Here is a 25,417-nt window from a genome sequence, read left to right on the forward strand (position 1 = left end):
CAATTGCTTAAGGGGATTGGAGGAAGTAAGGATCAGTGACTTGGATGAAGGAATGAGAACCCTAGATCAAGTGGGGTGAGGAGAAACTAGGGATAATGGGGTGTGTTGCGAAGGATGGGGTCCAGTGCAGACAGAGTGATGCTGGGAATGACCAGGCTTCACATCAGTGCCTGATACATAACAGGAGCACAGACTTCTAAGCTGCTTAATCCAAAGGTTCTTAATTTGGGGTCTGTGGGTTGACTTCATGGGATCCAAGAACTTTCATGGGAAATAAATTAAGTCTTTTTAAAAAATATAATTAGTTTCCTTTTTAATCCTATGTATTTTATTTTATACACTTAAAAACAATTCTGAGAAGGGTTCCCCAGACTGCTAATGGGGTCCAATACACAAAAAATGTTTAGAACCCTTGATCTAATTCAAACCACTAATTTTACAAATGAGAAAGCAGAAGCCATTGGGCTAAAGGGACTTGCTAAAGGTTACCAAGGTAGTAAATGATAAAGCCAGGTCATCTGTTCCCCATCCTGGAACCCTCCATGCTGCCTCTCCAGTTAGTACAAAGCCAATGAGTCAGAGTGAAGCTCAGCAATGGTGAGGAGCCAGAGGTACAAGTGGAAGCAAAATGTTTTGATTGATAAGATATCCTCAGGACAGGGAAAACAGAGATTTAGAAAGGAACAAGGTGAGGTTCTGGGGCGGGGGAGGCAGGGAATGGAAGAGGAAGTTAGCAAAAGGCAGGCAAATGCCAGAAGTAATTTCTGGCTCAAGTAATCAGCTCAGGAACAATTAAAACCAAGGTGATGTAGTAGAAGCAACCTCCTTAGTCTAATGGGGTCAGAAAATCTGGGTTCTAGTCCCTGCTATGCCACTAAGGGTAAGGGAAGGGGATAACCACTTATATAGCACCTACTATATGTCAGTCATTGTGCTAAGTGCTTTGATCCTGACAACAATCCTGCAAGGTAGATGCCATTATTATCCCTATTTTGTAGTTGAGGAAACTGAGGCAAACAGAGTTAAGTGACTTACCCAAGGTCACACAAGGTCATACTTTATTGCCTAGTGTGACCATAGGCAAGTTGTTTCTCCCTCTAGGCATTAATTTCCAAATATTTAAAAAAATTGGTTTAGAATATGTTGAAAGTCCCATGCATATCTAACATTCTGTGATTTAACAAATTGTAAAAGTCCAGTTATTTTTATCTACCTGATGCATAATTCCCACTTCTCTAAAATATTCTCATTTTTAATGCTACATTCATTTTCTTCCTTATAAGAACCAATTATTTAAGAGAAAAGTCTTAGCAACATTGAATTCAAAAACTGCTTTCAGGGACCTTAATGGAAAACCACTTTTAGGGTAAGATGATGAAAGAAGGAAAAAAAAAACTTGTCCTATATTCTTCCACTGCATTTAGTAAACAGTTGTTCTGAACAAGTTTATGCCTGCATTGGTATAACAGAAGAAGCCTTGGGAGACAGGCAGCCATCAGATATAAGCTCTCACACTGCCTCTACCACTCACTGGACAATTGACACTGGACTGGATGGCTTTGGAAGAGAGAATGGGGCTGATGACTGTGCAACTCTGCCTCACATAAATCCAATTCATGTGCAGCTCAAGACATTGCCCATGATGTCACTGGTCCTCTTCAAAAAGGAAGGACAAACAACAACCACCACTCACTAGTTTTTTGTGATCTTCGGCAAGTCACCTTCTCTGGCCTCAGTTTCCCCATGTGTAAAATGAATGGGTGGGACTAAATGATCTTAAGGGTCCCCTCCAGTTTAAACATTCTCTGATTCTATTCAAACCCTACCCTGCTCCAAAGCATCATGCAATGAGATTTGCCTTCTTCTTTCCACAGATCATCATACCACATTTTGTCTTTCCAAAGTCAAGAACAACCACTAACTGGAAAGACTTGTAAGCTGGAGAAGACGATTTAATAACTGAGTATAGAGTGACTTTTATCCTATACCCGTTGCTCTAGTTTAAGACTGATTTCTTATTGGTCATCATGGCTTTCAGTGACTTAAGAGGTTGGTCATTTTGTCCCAAAGAAAGGCTGATGAGGTTATAGAAGAACTTGAAACATTTCTGCCCTGATTCACTAACTTTATTACATTCATTATAATTCCTGTGCTGATTGTTCTTCTCCAGCCTAACACTGTAATTATGGTTCAGTGACATTTTTTTGAGCTTAGAACTTTCAGTGGGGGGAAGGGTGGGGGGTAGGCAGAGTTGGCCCATAGACCAATAGCTTTTTACAACTCTTTCAGGTCAAGGAAGTTTTTAAAAGCCATTTCAGCTCCTTTTCTCCTTTTAAAGACTGCATGGAAAATCATAGCTCTCACTAGGCAAACAGCTTCAGGGACTTTGAGGTTGGAACTTCCCAAATGATGTCTATGATGCCCTTCCTTCTTTTGCTGACAAGTCTGTGGCTTTGGCCCTACTTATTCTCAGCCAAGAGCTTACTGTCAAATGGAGGGACTTTTCACTGGATCATGGATTTTTAGAGCTGAAAAGGGACCTCAGATTTCTCTTGTTCAAACCTCTCATACCACAGTGACTTGCTCAAAGTCAACCAGCCTAAAGCTGGATCCCAGATCTAACTCCTTAACTCTATACCATATATATAATATAATAAATGATTCATGAACTTTTTTGATCACGGCTCTTTCTGGATGACCGTGGTTAATTCTACTCCTAGTTTTGAGCATATGTGAGAGAGACAACCTAATGACAAATCAACAAAGCAAGGACTCTCACAGGCTATTAAACCTCACACTATCCAGAAGAAGAAAGAAAGAAAAAAACCCCAGGACACTAAGACACACCAGTAACAGGAATATTTTATAATTTAACCTTTTGATTCACATATGCTTCATGGTAGGAATCCTGACATGTTACTCATCTTATTGCCACACCTTGCCATGAGGAATTTACTGCTGGGGAGATGTGTGATAGAATAAGGATCTCCTCTTTGGGGTTCCCTGTCTGCCAAGAAATTGTGAGTGAATGTTACTACTTTCTCCTACAGTCTCCAGATGGCAGTCGTTTTCCAGTTGGATCAAAACTGGCAGGAATTTCTGTAAGTATCATCTCCCCTCCCCCCACTGAGAATTGATTAGCCATTTAATATCCTGGCAGCCTACTGAAAGCCCTCCAATTTACATGGAACAAAGATGACTCAGCTCTTGGAGAATATTAGAAAAATGAAGTCCACATCAAATCTTCTCCCATGCAATGAGCCCCATAACAAAACTGAAAAGGAAGCTTATTATAAGCGGATCACTGTTCTTTCTGCAGAACTCTATTGCATAACAAGCAAGAAAGGGTTTCCAAAGCTTGGAAAATCATGCACAAAGTCCTGACTGATCAAGACATGTTGATGCATTATGGTTAGAATGCAGGCTTCTCCTGGCAGCCAGGTAGTACAGCAGATAATGCTAGACTTGGAGGCAGAAAGGTCTGAGTTCATATCCTGTCTCAGCCACACACTAGCCATGCAAACGTGGTCTCAATTTCCTCATCTGTAAAAGGGGGATAATAATAGCACCTACTTCATAAGGGTCATTGTTAAGATCAATTTAGATCATATTTATAAAATGTTTTGAAAATCTTAAAGTGCTAGATAAATAATAGCAATTATTGTTCCTTCAGAGGAGGTATTATTTCACTTTGCATGTATCTCCCCAGCACCTAGCACAATGCCTGGCACAACAGTGGGTGCTTAATAAATGCTTGTTGAATAATTTACTATTAAACTTGGAAATTACCAGAGATTCCAGAAGTAAACCAAGACCACCAGGGAATCATGATTATCATGACTTCCTGTTAATTTCTGTGTTCACCCACAGGCCATAAGAGTTCCCAACTTTTTCTAGTCTCCATCCCCCCTTCCTTCAAGTAAATCTTCCTGTCCTGCTATTCAATATAAAAAGAAATAAGTTCTGGAATTTGCTATGCGTATGCATACAAGAACTAAAAAAGAGATTAATTTATAAATAGAATTAAAACCTTGGGATAAAAGGAAGGAAGGAAGGGAAGGAGGGAGGGAGAAAGGAAAGAAGGAAGGGAGGGAGGGAAAGAAGGAGGGAGGGAAAGAAAGAGAGGGAAGAAGGAAGAGATGGAGGGAGGGAAAGAGGGAAAAAGGAAATAAGAGAGGAAGGGAAGGAAGGAAGGGAGGGAGGGAGGAAGGGAGGAAGGGAGGAAGGAAGGCAAGAAGGGAGGCAGGGAAGGAGAGAGGGAGGAAGGGAGGAAGGAAGGAAGGAAGGAAGGGAGGGAGGGAGGGAGGAGAGGGAGGGAGGGAGGGAGGAAGAAAGGAAGGAAGGGAAGGAGGAAGGAAGGAAGGAAGGAAGGAAGGAAGGAAGGAAGGAAGGAAGGAAGGAAGGAAAAGGAAGGAAGGAAGGAAGGAAGGAAGGAAGGAAGGAAGGAAGGAAGGAAGCATAGATTCTCGAACCCCAGATTGGGAACTCTGTGATAAGAGATTACTTTTTTTAAAAAAATAACTATGTTCTACAACTAATTCCAGGTATCTTAAATTGATGGGGTGCCCTCATCTGTTTCCAAAGGCTACCTTACTCATCTGTCTTTATTAAATCCATATGATAGAGCTGAATTCCCAAAGCTGTTTGTCTATAAGGAAAGGGGGAGGGAGGAAATTCTTTGAGAAACAGTCTCAATATCTCAAATAGTCCATAGCCTTCATCTGTCAGACTTCAGCACCATCCCAGCCCCAACTCATGTAGGGGGAAGTTATCCACATCTTACTAATTACCAAGGAAGGAGGCTGCAGAGAGGGTTTGGGAGAAACTGGGGCAAGGGGCCAAGCAGTTTGTGATTTAGAAAGAAAGCACAATGCACTGCCTGAAGGAGAGCATCTCCCTCTCATTCATCTCCCTCCTGTGTTTACTTGGAATCCTCACTCTTAGGATCATATAGCATTCCAGCTAGACTAAGTCATAGGTAATGTTTAGTTTGGACTATCTAATTCCATTTCATAGATAATAAATAAATGGTGGGGGCTCATCAAGAGGAAATGACTTGTCCAAGGCCATGCAGCTAAAAAGTAGCAGAAATAGGTTTAGAACTCATGTCTCCTGACTTGACTCCAATGCTTTTTTCTGCTACAGTACCCTTCCTTTCATGTTTACAATAATCCTAAGTACCCAGATTTCTTAGACAGAGTCCCAAGGCCAAGAAAACAGCTGCACTTTTAATGAGGCTTTCCAAAAGGAATATCCTTTAATCAGACCATGTGTCCAGATTTTGTTCTGGAAAATATGGTCACCATAACACATGGGGCATAAGAGAGCCTTCAATGTCAATCAAAAATTATCTTGCCAGCAAAAAAATCTTTAAAAATATAATCAGGCAGGAAATGAGTCATATCCACTCAAAGTTAAATGTCATTTCAACCATCAACAACATTAAAATATTGAGATTAGGACTGGACTTGCGATTTCCTTGGTATAAAGAACTCCTGGACTAGAAAACTCCTTCTATCAATGCCTGCTGGCATCTCCTCTGCAATCTAAAGTCTTAAAGAGTTCCCTAGGCCAGGGCACTGAAAGGTTAATTTTGCCCAAGGCCATACAGCCACTACGTGGTCCCCCTGATGTGAAGGCCAGTTCTCTACTGGCTACATCACACCGTTCTCCAAAATATATAAATATGAAACCTGTATAATATAACAATATTACATATGCATCTATACAAATCTTCAATATTTACATTTATATTTTATTACATGTATTTGTGATTTGAATTTGGTATGGTTATTATTCAGTTATGTCTGTCATTTTGTGACCCCATTTGGGGATTCCTTGGTAAAGATGCCGGTATAGTTTGCAATTTCCTTCACCAGCTCATTTTACAGATGAGGAAACAGAGGCAAACAGGGTCACCTGACTTGCCCATGGTCACACAGCTAGTAAGTGTTTGAGGAAAGATTTGAACCAAGGTCTTCCTGATTGCAGGTCTGGCATCCTATCCCTTGTACCACCCTAGCTATCTGTATGGAGAAAGAAAGCATTAATTCAGTCCTTAACACACAAGTACCATGATATAATGAACAGAACATTGAATATAATTAGTAGACTTGGGTTCAAATCTTGGCTCTGCTGCTCACAATCTAGATGGTACGTGCGACCCTGAGAGAGTCAACCTATGATTCCTCATTTGGACTTCACAGGTTTGCTTAGAAGGAAAGCATTAGATATGTGTAAACTATTTCTATTATATTGGAATTTATATCCTACAATCCCACTGTTCATTCAACACTCCTGCTTGCTATTTATCTGTCCTCCAAGAAATCCCAAGCACCACCAAGATGTGTCACGTTAAAGAAAAACATATTAAGCATGGGCATCAGGGTTATTTATTCATTTGAAATATAAGCTCATGGAAAATCTATTTACCAAATCTGAGGCCCGGAGGTGTCTAGATCACATAAATCTAAAAAAGAGTCAAAACCTAGCCCCAAATCCTTGGCTCTGCCACTAGTTCTGACCACAATTAGCTCCTGACGCCTTCTAATTGCTTATTGAACACATAGTTATTTTGAGCACTGCTGTAGCTATTTCAAAAGCAACAAAGTAGATGTCACTTGATATTTTCTCAAGCCCATTACTAATTTATAAAACTCTTAATATTGAGTGAGAGCAACAGAAAGAAGATCCATTAAGGTGTATGGATCAGGACAATTTATTCCCCTAAGGTCAATGCTTCTACTTTTCATCTAAACATTCTTAACCATCACTGTTCTTCCCAATGAGTTATGTACCTAGAGACTAACCAGAATCATTTCCTCTGAAACTCTCTTCCCACTACTCAGCATGTATGCTGGCTCCAAATACAGTCTGGATCTCTCAGACCCTTCTCATCCCATTTTTTTCCACCCCATCTGTCTCACATTTGGATTCATAATTCCCTTTCCCCCTCCTTCTCTTTGATTTCTTTTAGGGAAAATATTCTTAACGTAAAATTCAGGGTGACCTTTTTATATTCTCTCCCTTCAAGAATAAACCAAAACTTGCACATAGACAGGAAAGCAAGAAAGACAAAGCTTCATACTGACCCTCTAGTGCAGGGACTGTGTGTGTTGTTTTTGGTTTTTCACTTTTTCTTTGTATCCCCAGCACTTTAGCCCAGTGCCTGGCATATAGAAGGCAGTTAAGTGATGCTCCTCTGCATGCAAGCTGATGTCAAAAGTAGCTAGAAGTTCTCCTGGTTTTACAAAATGCTACCTCCCCATCCACTACCACCCAGGGAACAGACTCATTCAACAAACATTTAGGAATAATAGCAATGATCTTTCACTAAAGCTCTCCTCTGATGCCTCATTGTGGCGAGTAGGTGACTCTGAACGTTCCTGCAGGCAATGCCAGCAGGGCATAAGTTCTCACAACTCCTACACCAAGGTAGGGAGACTGAATTAGCCAAGTTCAGAGTCAACTCAATAAGCAGTGACTAAACACCTATCACGTGCCAGGATCTTCGCTAAGTGCTGAGGATGCAAAAAAAGGTCAAAGGCAGTCTCTGTTCTCAGGAGCTCACAGTCTAATGGAGGAGACAACATACAAAGAACTATCTACAAAGAAGTTATATACAGCATAAATTGGGGATCACCTTATAGGGGAGCCACTGGCATTAGGAGGGACTAGGAAAAGTTTCTTGTAGAAGGTTGGATGTTAGCGAAGATTGAAAGAAACCAGGAGATTGAGATGCAGTGGTAGAGGATTTCAGGCATAGAGGACAATCGGTGAAAATTCCTGGACTCAGGAGAGGGAGTATCCTCTTTGAAGACCTGCAAGAAGGCCAGCCAACCTCACTGGATCACAGGCAATGTGGAAGGTAGAAAGGTAGTAGAAAGTTTTATCAACAGGTTTGCCCCAGGGTGATAAATTATTTTTGCTCTAAAAACTCTCAAAGATCATTTGCTAAATTATAGTAAGACTGGGAGTACCCAAACCAATGAAATTAAAAAAAAATTTCCTTGAATTACTGAAATTTGGGAATTATCATCATCATAGCTCACATTTATATGGCATTTTGTAGTGACAAAGCCCTTGACATTCAGTATCTCATTTGGTCCTCACAACCCTGTGAGGGAGACAGCAAAGGTATTTTTGTCCCTGTTTTAACTGATGAGAAAAATGGCTAGGAAAGGCTAGGTGACTTGCCTCCAAGATTACATGCCAAATACATGGCAGGGCTGGGAATCAAATCCAGGTCTTGTGACTCCAAGTTCCATCCCCTTTCCACCATCATTTTGCCGCCTCCATTAAATGACTGTGTAGAATACACAAAACCATGCTGAGCCCTGCAGCAATTCTACATTCTTCCAGACAACTGGGTTCAAATTCTCCCTTCAACACAAACAAACTCTGTGAACACTGACAAAGCCAACTTTGCCTGAAGCTGATGCTGAGAGGATCACAGGCCAAAATGGAGGTCAAGTGTTTGGCCAACCTTAAAACACTCCATGAATTCCAGCCATTATTTTTATTCTTAGAACATTCCCAGCATGGCAGTGCCCCGACCAATATCGCTTCACCAGAACTCCTCTAATTACCACTTGATTACCAGTCCCAGCTCAAATGGTATCCTTGGCTATACATTTATCACATTACTCCTGGAAAAGCAATCATCTCCTGTTTTATCTCACCAATTAACAGGGTATATCCGCCTTCCTGCCTATGCAAGACAGCAGACACATCCATGCCTTTGGGGAATTTAAAGTCTAGACAACTACCTGGGGCTTCTAGGTCTTTCTGACTCTCCCACACTTCCCCAGCCTCTTTGTAACACCTCTTTTTCCAAAGCTGCAGGCAGAAGGGGACTCCAGTGTTTGTCTAAGGCAATTAGGTAAGCAAGTGGCTGCTCTCTGCTTCCAAGTGTTAATAACTAGGTGAATTCCAAAGCTTGTTAAGTGAATACTCCCAGCTGAGGATAAATTAGAAATAGTTTGAGTGTTGTTGCTACCTTGAGACTTTTAAGGCCTTGGTGCAATTAAAATACAAACAGTGACAGTTGGCTTGCTCTCTAAAAACATCTTTTTCAAAACTGTTGCCTCACACTCAGACTATTATAATTTCCTTCAGACTGGCCACAGGTCCCACCAAGCCCCACCCACCCCAGCCCTTCTAAGTACTTGGCTAGATTAATCCTTAACATCACTTTCATTATGTCACTCTCCAGCTCAAAAATCTTTGATAACTCCCTGCTGCCTACAGGATCAAGTCCAACATCTGTACTTGACCAGGAATTCAAGGCCATCCACAATCCAAACTGCAGACCTTTCCAGACTCAGATCTCACGAATGATCCCCATGACTCACTATTCTCTGCTCAACTGAACTAGTCATCTCACTGTAGTCTACAAACATTTCTTGTGTTTTCCCACTTGCAGTCCTTTGTCCATGCTGTTCCCTACCTCTGGAAAACCCTTCCTTTTTCTCTTTCCTTCTAATTCAGCTAAAATCTCCTCCTAAAATAGATCTGTGCTGCTTGAAGAGACCTTAGAGATCAAGTCTTAAAGCACTACAGACATCTTTGTTGTTACAGATTAAGAAACTGAGGCTCAAAGCTAAGAACTGAAACCTGGTCTTCAGACTTCAAATCCACCACTCTTTTAACTGCCCCCCCCACAGCCTCTTTGTCTGATCATCTAAATTCCTATCATATTTAATTTCTGTACCACCTATTCCACACTAAGTTGGTTAGTTACTCTTCGTTGTAAATCCATCTTCGCTCTCCACAACTGTAAGCTCACTGAAGGCAAGAACTGTTTTATACTCATTTATAAAGTGATTAAAGAAGTTCAAAAACCCAATCCCAAAATGATTTCTTAGGTAGATCACACTGTTAAATATTCCTGGTTTACCATACCGAACTATGTTTCTAAAAAGAAAATTTGGACAAAATATTCTTATTTTTATTTCCTTTCTCTATCCCCCTTTCTTGACAGTTGGTACAAGCAAATCTGGTTCTGGGTGACAACAGGAAGGTTCTTGCCAAACTGTACTTAGACTGGCAGATTTTATTCAATTAGAAACATCTGGTTTCAGAGGAGAGCTTGCCAGCTCTATGTTGCTTATGGATTTTTTTCCATGAGGTTTCTTTACATTCTCCTCTCCCCCCCCCATAAGAACACTTCATGTTAAGGACCCACATGGAAATGCAAATTCTTTTTCTTCTCAAATTCCCTTCTCACCCCCTGCTCAACAGGCCCCACGTTTGTTCTCCAACTTTTCTGTTTCAAATTACTTTGAAAATGGGGCAGAAGACAAGGAGTTAAACCCACTCCTTTTCCATAATTCTCTATACATCAGCTATTCTAAACCAGAACTCCATATTCAAATGGGCAGTTTTTCCCCTCTTCTTTTTAGGGCACATAGTGAGGGCTAAAAACAGCAAAGCACACAGTAGTTCCACTGTTAAACCATCACAACTTTTAAATTGGTGTCCCCTCTAAAATGAGTTCCGTTTTGGAGCAAGGAACATTTTGAATGAAAACATGGGAATTCTAATTGTTCTTTTACCCTCCACATTCCTCCATGAGCCTGCCCCATTGATCTCCTTTCATTCCTCATTACCCAATACCAGGCTGATGCCACAGAGGTTGGCATAGCCTGCCAAGGGACCAATTCAAAAGTTAACGCTTCTGCTCCCTTCCAATGAGAAGGCAATGTAATGAAGAGCATCACATTAGGAGCCAGAAGCAGATATTTGAGTTCTAGTATTGACTCTACCACTGAACTGTAAAGACTGGACAAGTCACACGAATTCTAAATCTCAGCTGAAAAATGTGGATAACATAAATTCACATTGCACCTACCCCTCCCAAGGTTGTTGCCAAATGAGATAAAAGATAAGAAGGGCCTGGGAAAACTGTAAAGTGCCATGCAAATGTAAGTTGCTATTGATAATAAAGGAGCAGAAAGAGCTTTGGATTTGGAGCCAGAGAACCAGAGTTTGGATCTAAACTCTGATATTTATGTACCTTCATACCAAATCACACTGCGGGCCTCAGTTTCTTCATTTGTAAAGCCAAGAAAACTGAGCTAGATAGATATGTAATTCCTACGAAAATAAGGGCCCCAAATCTTATAGTTCTATAAAAGGGTCATTAATGTCTCAAACAGGGGCCTCACACCACAGGTGACCAACCACACATCTAGTTAGCACATCGGGGGCGACTAGGAGGCAGGTCTCCCCTTCTCCCCTACTTCCTCACTGTAGGTCCACCTCTGCGTCTGCCGGTGTGCGCTCACCTTGGCCACAGGCGCCCCGTTGGATTACGATGACTGGAGGCTGCCCGAGTTTCTCGGAACGCCAGCTCGCTGCCTTCAGCTGGCACAGGTTTCCGTAGGTCTTGGCGTCGCTGCCGCACACCGGCTCGCTGCTGGCACAGACGCACAGCCCGGCCTGGGCGCGTCTTCTTACTGTGGCCGAAGCTGCTACACCAAAGGGTACCACGCACTGGAGCCCTTCGCCGCACGGGCCCTCGCCTCCCGCGCCCCCACCGCAAGCCTCGCCCTCTTTGGCTCCGCACACCTGGCAGCAGCCACAGGCGTCCAGAACCTTGCCGCCTTCGCAGTCGTCCGGCGGCGGGGCGCAGCGCGCGCGGTCGCAGCGCTCAGGGCAGACCGTGGGGTCAGCCTCGTAGCGGCTCCTGGAGAGCTGGGCGGCTCCGGGCACTGGAGGCAGCAGCAGCAGCAGGAGCAAGGGCGGCAGCGCAGCCCCTAAACCGCGGGTAGGCATGGTCAGCCCAAAGGAGGCAGATGCGAAGCGCTGCGGATAGCGAGTAGAGGGGGCACGGCGAAGCGGCTGGACGGAGGCACAGAGCACGGATCTGCGAGGCGTCCCAGGGCTTGGGCAGGCAAGACGTCGGGAACTCAGAATTTCCCTACTCTCCCAGAGTAGAGGAGAGGCCCCTGCAAAGAGCAGAGCCGCTTGCGCCAAGCGCGCCGGGGAGGAGGAGAGGAAGACTAGTCGTGGAGAGGACAAGACTCCAAATCTCTCCGAATCGGGACAGCGTTTGCTTTTTAAACCGACTGAAAAGAGAAGGGGGGAAACAATCTCGTGTGTATATCTGCGTGAGCCGGGCCGAGCTCATTGGCTTCTGTGGGCGGTGACGATTAGGATTTGGGAAGGGCACTTGAGGCTGAAGCCTAAAGCGCCGCTGGCCAGGGGGCCGGCCAGATTCCTGGCTCGGCTGAGGACCGCCCGGCGCCCGCAGGCGGGGGAGGGGGTGGAGGGGGAAGGAAGAGGAGGGACTGAGAGAGAGAGAGAGAGAGCGCCAGAGGAAGGGATGCCAGGCGAGTCTGAGCAAGGGAAGACTGGTAGGGCTGAACCAGAGTGAGATGCTGTGAGAACCTTGAGAGAATGGGGGAGGGAAGACGGGGATGATAAAACGGGGAAGGGCACCGGTGAGGTGTGGGGAGACAAAGGGGTTAAGAGGTAGGGACGCCACACTTTAAATGCAACCTGAAATTGGATTTTACTTTTGCAACCTCGGCTCCAATTTATCTTTCTAGAGCGGTTCCAGTTCCATCTTCTCCATGACTCAGGCTCTTAAAAAAAAATTAAGTTTTTTTTCTCGGCAAAGAAAAACGTGAGTAGGTCAGAAGGGTGGGGCAAGAAGGGGAGGCAGAAAAGTTCTCACAGCCGTTCTCAGTTAAAAGCATATACACGGCATTGAGCCGTGCTTGAGTGTGATCAGTTACGTGGTGGTATATAAATGAATGCTTTACCTAAAATCTTAAAGAAAAGCAAATCAGGGAAATAGAAGTGACATCTGTGTTTTACAAAGTTAATTTTTCCCTTGGCATAATGTCAATAGACTATCCACCTCAAAAATTCCTGTTTTAGTCTCCATATTTTTTGGATAGATACATGTCCTTTAAAACAGGCATGAAAATGTAGGACACAGTTGGCCCTTTTACGAAGTGAACATTTCTCCCTAATGGAATTAGAGAAGCAACCTTGCAATTGGCTAGCTGAAGCTTTGCCATACCCTTGATGGCCCTTATGAAGCAAGCTTGCCAACCAGGAGAGTGAGATCAGATACAATGAAGGTAAAAAACAAAATCTTTGTGAAGTATAAACCCTCATCCTATACCAGAAGAGAGGAGGGCTTCTCCATCAGCAATGGAATTTGACATCAGACCTATTTAGTGACAGGACAGAGAGAAGAATAAATATAAATATACATGAACATATTTTTGTTGTTCAGTTGTGTCCAACTTTTTGTGACTCCATGTGGGGTTTTCTTGGCAAAGATAATGTAGTGGTTTGCCATTCCCTTCTCCAGCTCACTTTACAGATGAGGAAACTGAGGCAAACAGGGTTATGGGACTTGCCCAGGGTCACACAGCTAGTAAGTGCCTAAGGCCAGATTTGAACTCTGGAAGGTAAGTCTTCCTGACTCCAGACCTGGCACTCTATCCACTGTGACACCTAGCTACGGTACCGATGGATGGATGGATGGATGGAGGGGAAGAGAGAGAGAGAGAGCACGTGGTAGTGAGTGAGAGTGAGCGAGTGTGTGTTTGGTAGTAGAGAAGGGAAGTAACCAGGAATCCAAGAGTAAATTAGCTCAAGCAGACAGGAGGAAGAGGAGACCAAGGGAGCCCAGCTGCCATACATTAAGGGAGCAGTATGATGATGATATTGGGGGCCTTGCAATACTTGACCAAATTGCCTTGTCCACATTGTGTTCCTTATATCTTTGCTTCACTAACAATATACTTTAAGGTTATGCACCCCTTCACATTGACACTGCATATTTGTGAACTCTATCCCCTCCAACATTTATGGGGAAATGCTTTGTAGCTATAGTTCTTACGTCATCTTTGCTTTGATCTAATTGTCTACTGTCTGACCGTTAAACGTGATTGTACTGATGGGGGCTCATGAGCTTTTAAGCATCTTAAAGAGTACTCTTAAAGAATACTGTTAAACGGTTTTCAGATTAGAAGCAAGTGAAATCCTTGATGTGCTTATTGCAGTGCCTGGAACACAACAGCCATATAATAAATGTTTATTTACAATATAACATATTCTGTGTTGCAAAGTGAAAGGAGAAAGGTGGGTGTAATACACCTTGAACAAAGTAGGTGCCTAATAAATATTGAGTAAGTTGAACACAGACAATATTAGTTGTATAACAATCTGAAGTCCCCTGGGCCTCAGCATGCTGACATGCTGTTGGGCTAATCTATAACAGATATAAACTACTTTAGTCTATTCAACAAAAGTCATAGGGTAAGATTCCCAGATCTGGAAAGGAGCAGGATTTAAATAGTATAAAGATACTATGTTGTATGAATGTAATGGAATAGTGTTCTGCTGTACAAAATGAAGAGTTGGTTTCAGAGAAACCTGGGAAGACTCATATGAACTGATGCAGAGTGAAGTAAACAAAATCAAGAGAACAATTTATACCATAACATCAACATCGTAAAAGGGAACAATTCTGAAAGTCTTAAGAACCCTGATCAGTGATATGAATGACCATGATTTCAAAAGATTTATGATGAAGAATGCTGCCCTACTCATAACAGAGAGAAGATCAACTAGTATGCAGAATGAGACATTTTTGGATGTTGTCAGTACGGAAATGTGTTTTATTTTACTACCTTTATTTGTTAAGAAGGTTTTGTATTTCTTTTTTTCCCAGAGTGGTGGTATGAGGGAAATGTTTTGAAACAATGGGGGAAAAAACCAATAATTAAAAAAATGTATGAAAAACAAAAAAGTAACAGTACTTAACCCAAGAAACCCTCCTCACCCACCCCTGTCATAGATAGTTAGAAGGAAATTGGCTTTTGGTGATCTATTTCAACCACTTTCATTTTACAAGAATGGAGAAACTGAGGCCCAGAGGGGGTCTTATGCAGAGTTAGTGGTAAGAACTAGTGCTCCACACCACACACTGGTAAACAGGAATGGATTGCCACCATTAAACAGACAGTGACAGTCCGGGTGATATGAAGTGGAGTAAGGTTAGTATCTAGGCTTAAGTGAAACCATTGCTTTTACTCCACTTTTGAATAGGAGAATTGGGATTTCACTAGTACAGTGAACTCCAGGGGTGAGAAAACTCCTAATGTAGGTTAGTAGCAAGTAAAAGTTAATTGGGGCAGCTAGGTGGCACCATAGTGGATCCATAGAGTGCAGGGCCTGCAGTCAGACAGACTCAGGTTCCTAAGTTCAAATATGGCCTTAGACATACTTTGTGACCCTGGGCAAGTTGCGTAACCCCGTTTTCCTCAGTTTCCTCATCTGTAATATGAGCTGGAGAAGGAAATGGCAACCACTGTAGTATCTTGACCAAGAAAACCCCAAATGGGTCACAAAGGGTTGGACACAACTGAAAACGAGTAAACAACAACAAAGATAAATTGACTTGTTCAGGGTCATACTGCCAGGATATGGAATAGGTGGGATTTCACCTCAGGTCTGGCTTCAAGTCCAATTTTCTATCCATTATGCCTCACTATCTCCCAGCTTTCCAAACGGGCCAAAAAGTCTAACTAGGTAGCATAGTGGATAGAGTAATAGAATTGGAAACAGGAACACTGAAGTTTAAATCCAGCCTCAAACACTTCCTGTGTCACCAAGTCACTGTCTCTCAGCCTCAATTATCTCATTTGTAAATGGGAATAATAACACTTACTTCATGGCATTGTTGTGAGGATCAATGAGATATGTGTAAAGTGTTTTGCCAATCTTTAAAGCATTGTATACATGGTAGTTATTATTCAGGTTATCCCACAAAGACATGGGAAGTGCCTAGAGTCTTCTGGAATATCCTTGAAACTATTGGAGAATTAAGTATGTAGAAATTATATATTTTGCAATGTAGAATCACAACCAATAATATATGTTGATTTAATATTTTTTCCCTCCAAGAATTATATAGTACTTCAAAGATTTATGCTGTCATACCCATGGGGAAATAATGATAGAAAAGGTACATGGCCTACTGAAGGTCAAACATAACAAGCTAGTTAATAAACATTTATTAGGCACATGCAATGTGTCAGGCACTATGCTAAGCACTGAAGGTACAAAAAGGCAAAAGACAGTCCCTGCCCTGACGGAGCTTGCAACCTAATGAGAGAGATGACAAGCAACAAATATGTATAAACAAGCTGTAAACAAGACAAATAGGAAATAATTAACAGAAGGAAAGCACTAAAATTAAGAAGGATTGGGAAAGACTTCCTGTAGAAGTTGGGATTTTAATTGGAATTTGAAGGAAAGCAAAGGAAGCCAGTAAGCAGAGATAGCGAGAGAAAATGTAATGGACCAGCAAGGAGGCAAGTGTCACTAGATCAAAGAATACATTGTGGGGTTAAGAGGAGAGGCAGCTAGCTAATTCAGTGAATAGAGAGCTGGGCCTGAGTTCAAATACAGCCTCAATCACTAGCTGTATTACCTTGGTCAAGTTACTTAACCTGTTTGCCTCAATCCACTGGAGAAGGAAATGGCCAACCACTCCAGTATCTTTGCCAAGAAAGCCCCATGGACAGTATGGTCCATGAGGTCACAAAGAGTTGGACATGACTTGTCAACAAGGTATAAGACGACTGGAAAGGTGGGGGTGTTATGAAGGACTTTTTGATGCCAAATACAGTATTTTTTATTTGATCCTGGAGGTGATAGGGAGCTACTGGAGTTTTACCGAGCACCAAGGTGATATGGTCAAACCTCCACTTTAGGAAAATAACTTTTGGCAGCTGAATCAAAGGTGGATTAGAGAGAATTGTGGCAGACCGCTCCCCGCAGCAGGTATTGCAATGGTCCAGACTTGAGGTGATGAGGGCCTGCCCCAGAGGGATGGATGCAATGTCAGAGGAGAGAAGGGAGTATAATCTAGAGCTGCAAAGAATGGGTGGGGAAGAAAGAAGGATGGAGGGAGATAAAGTAGTCTCGGAATTTAGAATTATGGAGCTGGAAGGGGCTTAGAGATCATTTAGCTCAACTTTTTCATTTTTCAGATGAGGATATAGAAGCCCAGAAGACAAGAAGCAACTACAAGGCCACACAAAGAGTGGGTATCATGTGTTCTAACTCTGTCCAGCACTGTTTGCCTCTGTACTAGTTGTTAGCCCACTCTAACGTATCTCTTGTAGAATTAGAAAAATGCTAAGAGATGTATCCTATTGGGGGGAATAAAAATAAATTGTGATGTCTTTGATACCATATTGTAAAATGGTGGGCACAAAAATGAAAGTTAACTTTGTTTCATTGCTTAATTTCAAAAAGGCATTTCTTAATTTACTTCAGCATCTTACCGTCAGGTGGCCTTGGCATTTCACCTGTCTGAGCCTTGGTCAAAAAAGGATAACGATCTTTGGGAATTGGGTAGGAAGAAACAAGAAACCACTTCGTAACCTGTAGCGGGATTAATTATATAAATATAGGTATCTTTGAATAATAATGACAACTCACTGGGATACTTAAATGATTTGAGATTTATCAACATGAGTATTCCTCCCATCGGTGCTGATTTAAACCCCTCCTAGCCCTAGTAGACTGTCTTCAAGAACTGCTGTAGTAAAATTTAAAGATAAAAATTCTTCATATGATGGCCAACCTGTTAGTGACTAGATCTTTCTCAACTGAGTGACAAGCTCTGCAACAGACTGCACCTTAAAATCTTTCGACCTTGACCCGGCATATCCGAGCTTTTACATTGCTTGGCATGACCTAGAAAAACCCAGTCACCTCCACACCATAATGAGGCATTGGAGCAGGACTATTGAAAGATAGTGCAAATTAATATTATAATGGCAATATACAAAGTGCTTGAGAGGACAATTTTAAAGCATTTTGGAAATTATAATAAATTACTTTTGGCTAATAGTGCAGTTACAAAGCACTTCACATACATTAGGTTGATTGCAGTGGGGTGTATAGGCGGGAAAAAACCAATGGATTTGGTATGAGAGGACCTGGATTTAATTCCTTGCAAGATTATGTGACTTTACTTCAGGGTCCTTGATTTCCCTATCCCTAAAATGAGAGGGTTAGACTAGCTGATAGCTAGGGATCCCTTTCTACATTTAAATCCTATTAACAACCTTGTGAAGTAGGATCTACTGGCAGATCTAACTGACCTTATTTGATATATGATTAAACTAATTTGCCCAAGGTTCTCAGTTTGTAAGCATCAGAGCTGAGACTTGAAAGTCAGGTCTATTGACAATGTTCTATTATGTCTTATTTGTATTTGAGAGGTAGGGAGTGGGGAGGGAGACAATCAGGAATCTTTGTGACTTGCACAGGATCACACAGCTAGTAAATGCCAGAGGACAGATTTGAACTCAAGTCCTGCTAACTTCAGGACCAGTGCTCTATCCACTGTGCCACCTAGCTGCCCCCACCCCAATTTCTATTTGTAATACTTAAACCACAAACCATCCTTCTCAATTCATTAAATAGAGAGCTCTCTGGGGACCTCTATAAAGTCAGCCCTTTGCTTACTTGTGTTAAGCCTCCCCTTGTTTTTACCCTTCTCTCTCTTCCCCTCCCAATTCCATAACTTCTTTTCTCTGCCATCTTTTACTTCCAACATGACTACTTGAGCAAGTTTATAAGAGCTTTGGGTTCTTATTTAAAGACAACCTCCCCACTGACATCTGCTGCAGAAATGATTCATGTTCTTCATTGTCACTAATCAAAAAGGTTGGCTCACAGCTGGTCCACTGGAAGAGACAGAAGCTCACATGATACTATCGGCCAACTGAACCAGCACTCCCAACTGAAGCTTGCCCATTTCCTGTCATTCACCTTTCTAGCCTTCTCTCATATTACTTCTCTCTACATACTCTAGACTCTGGCCAAATGGAAAGACTCTCTGTCCCTAAAACCAACCCAGTAACCATTTTCAACTCTGCTTTTGTTCATGCTGTTTCCAGAGACTGGAATCTCCTCCTTATCTCTTTAAATCACAGCTGAAATACCACTTCCTCCTCCATTAATCCTTCTATGATTCATCTCCTCTCTGCCCTCTCACAACATTTTCCCTCTCTGGGACCTGATAGCATTTTGTTTTGTGCCTAATATACTAATTAAAAAATGAAGTCATTTGTATTTTATCCACCAAATAAATAGTAAACTCCATGAGAGTGTCAAATTGTCTTATCTAAGCTTTGTCCAACTACAGGGTCATTGAACAGTATGTGCTTAAATGTTTGTTGAACTGAATTTGTATCAAGAAAAGTACAAATATTGTCACCTTTCACAAGATGTTCACAACAATATTGTTAAAGAAACAAATTATGAGCATTTAGAAAGAGAAATGTTGATTAAGAGGCCATGTGACTGTTAAAATGAGGTCGAGTAAGATCAACCTCATTTCCTTTTTGACCCATTTGACCCATTTTGACAGATAGGTCAAGGAAATACACAGAAATAGTCTACCTAGATTTCAGCTATGCATCTGACAAATCTTTCCCATTATTTTTGTGGACCAACTAGAGGATGGCATCATAATACAATTAGGTGTATTTGGACCTGGTTGAGTGACCAAATGGAAAGAGTAGTCATTTAGGAATCAGTGTCTGCTTAGAGGGAGGTCTCTAATGGAGTATTTTTCCAGGGCTGTCCTTGGTACTCTACTGTTCAAAATTCTTATCAATGACCTGGATGAAAGTATAAATGGAATACTTATCAAATTTTCAAATGGCACAAAACCAAAAGGAATAGCTAAGACATTGAATAAGTTAAGATTCCAAAAGATTGTGCTAATCTAGAACAATGACCCCAAATCCAATAAAATGAAATGTAATACAGATAAATATATAGACCTGCATCTGAGCTCAAAACATCAACTTAACACGTACCAAATAGATGAAGTATGGCTAGTTTTGTATGAAAAAAAAGACATTAGTAGGCTGCTAACTCAATGAGTTAGTAGCAAAATAAAAGACTCATAATGTTAGGCTACATTGAAATTTAGACATTCTAGGGCAGCTAGGTGGCTCAGTGGATAGAGCACCAGCCCTGGAGTCAGGAAGACCTGAGTTCAAATCTGGTCTCAGACCAGACATTTGACACTTACTAGCTATGTGGCCCTAGGCAAGTCACTTAACCCTAATTGCCTCACAAAAGAAAAAAAAAGAGAAATTCAGAAATTCCAAGATAAGAAAAGTGATAGACTTGTTGTCCTTTGGCTCACTCAGACTACATCTGTAGTATGGTATTTAGTTAGGCCATAACATTTTAAGAATGACATTTAAAAACTGTAACAGAGTAGACAGGATGCAAAGGGACCCAGAGACCATGCCATTCAAAGAGTTGAAAGAACTAGGAATGTTTAGCCTTGGAAAAGAAAAAACTTAGACAAGGATATGAGAGCATTTCAAATACTCAAAGACAACTATCAAGTGGGGAAGAAATTGGGACCATCCTGCTTTGCTACAGGATAGAACTTGGTAGATAAAATATAATGGAAACATTACTAAATTCAGAGCCAAAAAGATCTGAGTTCAGATCCTAGGTGTACCTAGAATCTTAGGTAAATCATTTAAACTCTCTGGGCCTTATTACACTTTGGTAAAATTTTGCTCTATTTTTTATTCACCGGACTTCTTGTGTGGTTCAACCATAACCTCCTATATAGTAGGAGCAATGAGTGGAAGTTGCAAAGAGGCAAATTTAAGTTTGGTATATGGTTTAATTTCCTAACAGTTGGGGGGGGGGGATGGAGCCAAGATGGCAGAGTAAAAACAGTGACTTGCTTGAGCTCTCCCCCAAGCCCCTCCAAATACCTGTAAAAAATGGCTCTAAACAAATTTTAAAGCAGCAGAACCCACAAAAAGACAGAGTGAAACAAATGTCCAGCCCAAGAAAACCTGGATGGTTGTTAGAAAGGTCTATTGTGCTGGGCTGGGAGAGAAATGCAGTTCAGCAAGGGTGCACAGTCAAAGACCAGGCCTCAGTGAACCTGGAGCAGGCCTCAGGGGACTGAATCACAGGCAGCTGTGGCGGTTTCTAGACCTCTCAACCGACAAATGCCAAAGACAACTTAGAAGGTCAGTAGGAAAAGTCTGTGACCACAGTAAGAGAGAAGTTAGGTCCCCGCCCCAGTCCCAGCTGCAGCCCCCGGGCAGTGGCTGCTTCCTGAGCTGCTGGCCCACAGACTGAGAGGGAATCCAGTGCTGATCAGAAGGGAATTGCATGGATCTCTTTGCTGGTGTTGAGGCAGGATTCTCTTGCTTTGCCTATGCTTTGATCTGGGTCACAGTTGTGGGTGGCTATGCTGGGGTGAGGAGAAGCACTGGCATGGTGGAGCTTGTAGTGGCGATGTAGAAGGAATCCTTCTCATAGTTCCACGGCAGAAAAGAGCACTTGTGGTCACTCATAGACCACAGCACAGGCCAGGAAAGGAGTAAACACCTCACCCTTGATTGTACCAACTTGGAAGAACTGAAAACTTACAGGTCCCTAGAAATATCTCTGAAAACACACAAAACCCCTGGAGCTTGGGAAAGTACATTCTCCACACTGGAAGCAGACCCCTACCTTAACAAACAATTTAAAACTCAAGCAATTGGCTGGGATCATGAGCAAAATGTGCAAAAAAAACCTCAGACCATTGAATCTTTCTTTGGTGACAAAGAAGATCAAAACATACAACCAGAAGAAAATAACAGTCAAAGCTCCTACATTTAAAGCCTCCAAGAAAAATATGAATCAGTCCCAGGTCATGGAAGAGCTCAAAAAGGATTTTGAGAAGTAAGAGAAGTAGAGGAAAAAAACTGGGAAGAGAAATGAGAGTGATGCAAGAAAATCATGAAAAACTAGTCAACAGCTTGCTAAAGGAGACCCAAAAAAATACTGAAGAAAATAACACCTTAAAAAATAGCCTAACCCAAATGGCAAAAGAGGTCCAAAAAGCCAATGAGGAGAAGAATGCCTTCAAAAGCAGAATTGGCCAAATGGAAAAGGAAATCCAAAAGGTCACTGAAGAAAATACTTCCTTAAAAATTAGAATGGAGCAATTGGAAACTAGTGATTTTATGAAAAATCAAGACATTGTAAAATAAAACCAAAAGAATGAACAAATAGAAGACAATGTGAAATATCTCATTGGAAAAACAACTGACCTGGAAAATAGATCCAGGAGAGATAATTTAAAAATTATTGGACTATCTGAAAGCCATGATCAAAAAAAGAGCCTAGACATCATCTTTCAAGAAATTATCAAGGAAAACTGCCCTGATATTCTAGAACCAGAGGGCAAAATAGAAATTGAAAGAATCCACCAATTACCTCCTGAAAGAGATCCCCAAAGGAAAACTCCTAGGAATATTGTAGCCAAATTCCAGAGTTCCCAGGTCAAGGAGAAAATATTGCAAGCAGCCAGAAAGAAACAATTCAAGTATTGTGGAAACACAATCAGGATAACACAGGATTTAGCAACTTCTACATTAAAGGACTGGAAGGGCTTAGAATATGATATTCCACAAGTCAAAGGAGATAGGATTACAGCCAAGAATCACCTACCCAGCAAAACTGAGTATAAGCCTTCAGGGGAAAAAAAAATGGACATTCCGTGAAATAGAGGACTTTCAAGCATTCTTGATGAAAAGACCAGAGCTGAATAGAAAATGTGACTTTCAAATACAAGACTCAAGGGAAACATGAAGAGATAAACAGGAAAGAGAAATCATAAGGGACTTATTAAGATTGAACTGTTTACATAGAAAGATGATATTTGTAACTCATGAGAACTCATGAGACCTTTGTCAGTATTAGGGTAGTTGGAGGGATAAAAATAATCTGTATAGATAGATTGATAGATAGAGGGAACAGGGTGAGTTGAAGATGAATGGGTGACATCTGGAGAATAAAATTAAGGTGTGAGAGAAGATTGTACTGGGAGAAGGAGAAAGGAAGAGGTAGAATGGGGTAAATTATATCACGTAAAACAGACGAGAAAAGGCTTTTACAATGGAGGAGACATGGGGGAAGGTAAGAGAGAATGAGTAAATCTTATTCTTTTCAGATTTGGCTTAAGGAGGGAATAACATACATATTCAATCGGGTATGGAAATCTATCTTACCCTACAGAAAAATAGGGGGAAAGGGAATAAGACAGTTCGGGGTGGGGTAGGATAGAGGGGAGGGCAGATTAGGTGAGGGGGTAATCAGATGCAAACACTTCTGAGGAGGGACAGGGTCAAAAGAGAGAACAGAATAAATGGGGGGTGGGATAGGATGAAGGTAAATATAGTTAGTTTTCCACAGCATGACTACTATGGAAGTGTTTTACATGACTACACAAGTATAACCTATATCGAGTTGCTTGTCTTCCCAATGAGGGTGGGTGGCAAGGGAGGAAGGGAGAAAATTTGGAACCCAAAGTTTTAAAAACAAATGTTAAAAAATTGTTTTCACATGTACCTGGGAAATAAGATATATAGGCAATGGGGTATAGAAATCTATCCTGCCCTAAAGGAAAATAGAAGAGGAATGGGATAAGAGAATGTGGGAGTGATAGAAGGGCGGGCGGATTAGGGGAAAGGATATTCAGAATGTACGCTGTCTTGGGGTTGGTGGAGGGACGAGATGGGGAGAAAATTTAGAACTCAAAATTTTGTGGAAGTGAATGTTGAAAACTAAAAATAAATTGATTAATGAATCTTTTTTTAAAAAGTAAAAAACAAAACAAAACAATTAGTTCTCCAAAAGTGGAATGTGTTCCCTCAAGAAAGTGAGTTCTCCCTTCACAAGCAATCTTCAAGCAATTACTACTTATTAGTCATGTTATAGAGGAAATCTCTTTTTAGTTATAGGTTGGACCAGATGCCCATTGAGTTTTCCTTCCATCTCTGAAATTCTGTGATTGTAACTAGGGGAACGGGATGAAAGCTACAGGATTTAATTCAATATAACAAGTAATTTTAAGCACCTTCTGTATTCAAAGCATTCTAATAGCTACTGGGGAGACAAAAATTTTTTAAAATGTCTGCCCTCATAGAACTTATGTTCTATTGAGAGATAAACCACGTAAATTGACAATTGAGAACAAGATAATTTGAGGAGAAGGCATTCACAATCAGGGCTGGCTATTAGGAAAGGTTTGTTGTTAAAGGTGGTACCTTAGCTGAATAATGAAAGAAGCTAAGGATTCTAAGAGGTAGAGGGGAAGAGAAAGGGAATTCCAGGCAGGACAGATACAACTGACTCAAAGGAGCCAAGAAGGGAGATGGAATACAGGGTTCAGAGAATAGCCAGTAGTCTATTTGGCTGGAAAGTAGAGAGTATGACAGGCGTGTTTAGATTTTGTATAAGGAAAAACTAAATAATCGTAACTGACCAAAAAGTGAAATCAGTTGCCTCAAGAGGTAAATTTTCACAGAACCACAGAATTCAAGAGCTGGCAGGAACATCAGCTTCCATACCACCTACCCTGTTCCTGAATGAGGATCTCAATAAAATCCACAAATGGTCACTTCAAACTCTGTTCAAAGACATCCAGTGAAGGAAAACTCTACTTTTCAAAACAGGTCATTTCACTTTGGGTATGTCTAATCACATGTAAGGTTTTTTTCCTCTATGTCAAACCTTTTGCTTCATCATTCTACATCCTTCATCCTACATTAAAAACTTTTGCTTTTGCAACTTCAATCCATTACTCTTGTTTCTACCCTCTAAGGCTAGTCCCTTTTCCACAAAACAGCCCTTTGGATACTTGAAGACATCTCTGATCCCTCCTTCCCCAACCCCGTTTTTTCTTCTCCAAGCTCCCCATTTCCTTTGACCAATCGTCATATAACTAAGCTTGAGACTTTTCAACATCAAGGTCCATGCCTCTGGATACTTTCCTGATTACCAATAGCTTCTTTAAAATGTGATGCCCAGGACTGATCATAATAGCCTAAAATGTGGTCTGATTAGAGTAGAGTACAGGCAGGACTATCACCTCCCTAATCTTGAGCACTATGCCTTTTTCTTTTGTTGTTTTTATCCATTTTAGTTGTGTCTGACTCTTCATGACCCCATTTGGAATTTTCTTGGCAAAGATACTCAAGTAGTTTGCCATTTCCTTCTCCAGCTCATTTTACAAATGAGGAAACTGAGGCAAACTAGGTTAAGCAAATTGCCCAGGGTCACACAGCTAATAAGTGTCTGAGGCTGGATTTGAACTCAGGAAGTTGAGTCTTCCTGATTCCAGGCCTGGCATTCTAACTTCTATGCCACCTAAAAGCCCCTTTTTCTTTCAATGTAGCCTAAAATCACATTAACTTTTTTTAGGGTTCCATATCACACTGTTGACTCATACTGATCTTGCAGTTCACTAAAACCCCCAGATCTTTTTCAGAAAAACTGCTGCCTATGTATGTCTTCCCCATTTTGCACTTGTGACATTGATTTTTTG

The 25,417-nt window shown here is 41.4% G+C and overlaps 1 protein-coding gene across 1 annotated transcript in view; it reads right to left on the reverse strand.

The window, feature by feature from the left end:
• Positions 1 to 12,193, reverse strand: part of HTRA1 (HtrA serine peptidase 1) — a 70,976-nt gene extending 58,783 nt beyond the window's left edge. Inside the window, exon 1 of the mRNA XM_020979244.2 lies at positions 11,289 to 12,193. Coding sequence (XP_020834903.1) covers positions 11,289 to 11,778 — 490 coding nt within the window. The 5' untranslated portion in view covers positions 11,779 to 12,193. The remainder of the gene's footprint in view (positions 1 to 11,288) is intronic.
• Between the last annotated feature and the right edge of the window lie 13,224 nt (positions 12,194 to 25,417).

Source organism: Phascolarctos cinereus, unplaced genomic scaffold, assembly GCF_003287225.1.
Source record: "Phascolarctos cinereus isolate Bilbo 61053 unplaced genomic scaffold, phaCin_HiC Scaffold_3;HRSCAF=262, whole genome shotgun sequence".
NCBI classification, from domain to species: domain Eukaryota; kingdom Metazoa; phylum Chordata; class Mammalia; order Diprotodontia; family Phascolarctidae; genus Phascolarctos; species Phascolarctos cinereus.